The sequence below is a fragment of the Coturnix japonica genome, chromosome 22 (assembly GCF_001577835.2).
Source record: "Coturnix japonica isolate 7356 chromosome 22, Coturnix japonica 2.1, whole genome shotgun sequence".
NCBI classification, from domain to species: domain Eukaryota; kingdom Metazoa; phylum Chordata; class Aves; order Galliformes; family Phasianidae; genus Coturnix; species Coturnix japonica.
Genome location: NC_029537.1, coordinates 967,787 through 971,067, shown reverse-complemented (window position 1 = coordinate 971,067; position 3,281 = coordinate 967,787). Strand labels below are relative to the sequence as shown.

The 3,281-nt window shown below is 63.8% G+C and overlaps 1 protein-coding gene across 1 annotated transcript in view; it reads left to right on the top strand.

The window, feature by feature from the left end:
- Positions 1 to 3,281, top strand: part of NPC1L1 (NPC1 like intracellular cholesterol transporter 1) — a 19,532-nt gene that overhangs the window by 1,424 nt on the left and 14,827 nt on the right. Inside the window, exon 2 of the mRNA XM_032448848.1 lies at positions 733 to 2,291. Coding sequence (XP_032304739.1) covers positions 733 to 2,291 — 1,559 coding nt within the window. The remainder of the gene's footprint in view (positions 1 to 732; positions 2,292 to 3,281) is intronic.

Below are 3,281 nucleotides of genomic sequence, written 5' to 3'. Positions count from 1 at the left end.
GGGTTGGTTCTGCTTTTCTGCTTGGATTGGGTCTGGTTTGAGGGACGGTTCTGAGTCTGGTGTGGATTTGGGTCTGGGTTTGGATTTGGGTTGGGCTGGATCTGGATTTGGAGCTGGGTCTGAGTTTGGTGTGGATTTGGGTTTGGATTTGGGTCTGAGTTGGGGGCTGGCTTTAGTTCTGGCTTTGGGGTTGGGTCGGTTCTGGTGTTGGTTGTGGCTTTGGGGCTGGGTTGGGTCTGGTTTTCCATTTGGATTTGGATTGGGTTGGGTCTGGATTTGGAGTTGGTCTGGGTCTGGATTTGGGTCTGGATCTGAGTCTGGTTTGGATTTGGGGTTGGGCTTCAGGGTCGGGTTGGTTCTGGTGTTGGCTCTGGCTTTGGGGCTGGTTCTGGGTCTGGTTTTCCGTTTGTATTTGGATTGGGTCGGGTCGGGATTTGGGTCTGAGTCTGGTGCGGACTTAGGTTTGAACTTGGGGTCAGGCTTTGGGGTCAGGCTGGTTCTGGTGCTGGTTCTGGTTTTGGGTTTGGGGATGAGTTGGGTCCGGGCTTTGGGGCCGGGTTTGTTCTGGTGCTGGTTGTGGCTTTGGGGCCGGTTCCGTGTCCATTTTTCTGTTCGGTTTTGGGCCGTGTCCTGTTTGGCTGTGGGTCGGTTCCGGGTTCGGTTCCGGTTCCCCCTCGTGCCGCTCAGTCAGAGCTCAGCCCCGCAGCAGCTCGGTGTCGCGGCCGCCCGCAGGCAGCGCCGGAGCTGACCCCGATCCACGCCGCCGGTTACTGCGCGTTCTACGGCAGCTGCGGCCGCAACCCGGAGCTGAACGGGTCCCTGCTGAGCTCGGACGTCCCGTGCCTGGACAACAGCCCGGCTCGAGTCGCCTCGGCCGCGGTGCTGCCGCTGCTGCGCACCGTGTGCCCGGAGCTGGTTCGTGGTGACAACGACACGCGGCTCTGCTGCTCCATGGCGCAACTGACGGCGCTGCGGCTGTCGGTGGCTCTGTCCGGCGCGGTGCTGTCCCGCTGTCCGTCCTGCGCCCGCAACTTCGCCAACCTGCACTGCAGCAACATCTGCAGCCCTGACCAGAGTCTGTTCATCAACGTGACCCGCGTGGCCGATCCCGTGTCGCCGTCGGGGCGTCGCGCGGTGCTGGAGTATCAGAGCTTCTACCGGCGCCGTTACGCCGAGGCCGCGTTTGACTCGTGCATCGGGGTCCGGCTCCCGGCCACGGGCGGCTTCGCGCTGGACACCATGTGCGGCATCTACGGCGCCCGGCTGTGCACGGCGCAGCGCTGGCTGGACTTCCAGGGCGACATCAACAACGGGCTGGCGCCGTTACGGATCCGCTTCGTGCTGCTCCCGGACGGCACCGAACCCGGCGGCGGCATCGTGGCGCTGAACGGCAGCGCGTGGCCGTGCCGGGGGTCGCCGGGCCCGGAGCTGCAGCCGTGCAGCTGCCAGGACTGCGCCGCGTCGTGTCCCCCCATCGTTGCCCCCACGGGACCCCCGGCTCCGTTCCGGTTGGGCTCTGCTGACGGGGCGCTGGTTCTGTGCGCGCTGCTCTTCAGCTTCTTCGCGCTGCTCTTCCTCACCGCCATCACCTGCGGCTCCGCTCACACCTCAGGTCGCTCCAGCTCTTCCACCTCGGCCCGGTCCAGCTCCATCCCCGGTTCCTCCAGCCCCAGACGCGGCTGCTGCTCCCGTTTATCATCAGGCTCTCACAGCACCATGGCCAAACTCTTCCGCCTTTGGGGCACGATGGTGGCGACGCGGCCGGTCCCGGTTCTGGTGGTGTCGTTGGTGCTGGTGGCCGGGCTGGGCGCGGGGCTGCACCGGGTGCGTCTGACCACGGACCCGGTGGAGCTGTGGTCGGCGCCGGGCAGCCAGGCCCGGCTGGAGAAGGATTTCCACGACCGACACTTCGGGCCGTTCTTCCGGACGTGCCAAGTGATCATCACGGAACCGCGGCCCGGCCCGGCCGCCCCGTATCACTCGGTTCTGTTGGGCTCCAAGAACTTCAGCTCGGTGCTGAACCCCGCCGTGCTGCGGGAGCTGCTGCGGCTGCAGGAGGAGCTGGCGGAGCTCAGCGTGTGGGTGCAGGAGGAGCAAAGGGCCATTCAACTAAAGGATGTTTGTTACGCGCCGCTCAACCCCGGTAACGCCACCAGCGCCGACTGCTGCGTCAACAGCGTCACCCAGTACTTCCAGAACAACCGGACCCGGCTCGCGATGGAGGCGGCGCAAAGCGGGGACGGGACCAGCGGAACCGCAGACTGGAGGGACCACGTCATGTACTGCGTCAAGTGAGTGGGGTGTGTGTGGGGTTATAGGTGATGGGGTTGGGGTGATGGCCAGTGGGTGTGGGGTGAGGGGTTGTGGGGTCGGGATGGTGGTCACTGCATGGGATCAATGGGGTGATGAGTGTGGGGTATGGGGTGGGAGCTGTGGGGTAGGGCTGAGGGTTTGTTGGGGTGATGGCCATTGGGTGCTGGGTGTGGGGTATGGGGTGATGGTCACTGCATGGGAGCTGGGGGGTTGTGGTGATGGTCATTGGGTTTGGGGTGTGGGGTAGTGGGTTGTGGGGCTGGGTATGAAGTGATGGCCATTGGGAGTGGGATGGGAGCTGTGGGGTGATGCTATGGGGTGATGGCCATTGGGTGCTGGGTGTGGGGTGGGAGCTGTGGGGTCGGGGTGGTGGTCACTGCATGGGATCAATGGGGTGTGGGGTATGGGGTGGGAGCTGTGGGGTAGGGCTGAGGGTTTGTTGGGGTGATGGCCATTGGGTGCTGGGTGTGGGGTGGGAGCTGTGGGGTCGGGGTGGTGGTCACTGCATGGGATCAATGGTGTGATGGGTGTGGGGTATGGGGTGGGAGCTGTGGGGTAGGGCTGAGGGTTTATTGGGGTGATGGTCATTGGGTGTGGGATGAGGGGTATGGGGTGATGGTCACTGCATGGGAGCTGGGGGGTTGTGGTGATGGTCATTGGGTTTGGGGTGTGGGGTAGTGGGTTGTGGGGCTGGGTATGAAGTGATGGCCATTGGGTGGGATCTATGGGGTGATGGCTGTTGGGAGTGGGGTGGGAGCTGTAGGGTGATGGGTTGTAGGGTTGGGGTGATTGTCATTGGGTATGGGGTGTGGGATGGGAGCTGGGTTGTAGGGTTGGGGTGGTGGCCATCAGTGTTGGATGGCATGTGATCTATGGGGCAGTGAGTTGTAGGGTTGAGAGGGCGCAGACTGTGGGGATGGCACGCAAAGGACACAGTGTGGGGCTGTGTGGGGTTGTGGGGTGGGGGG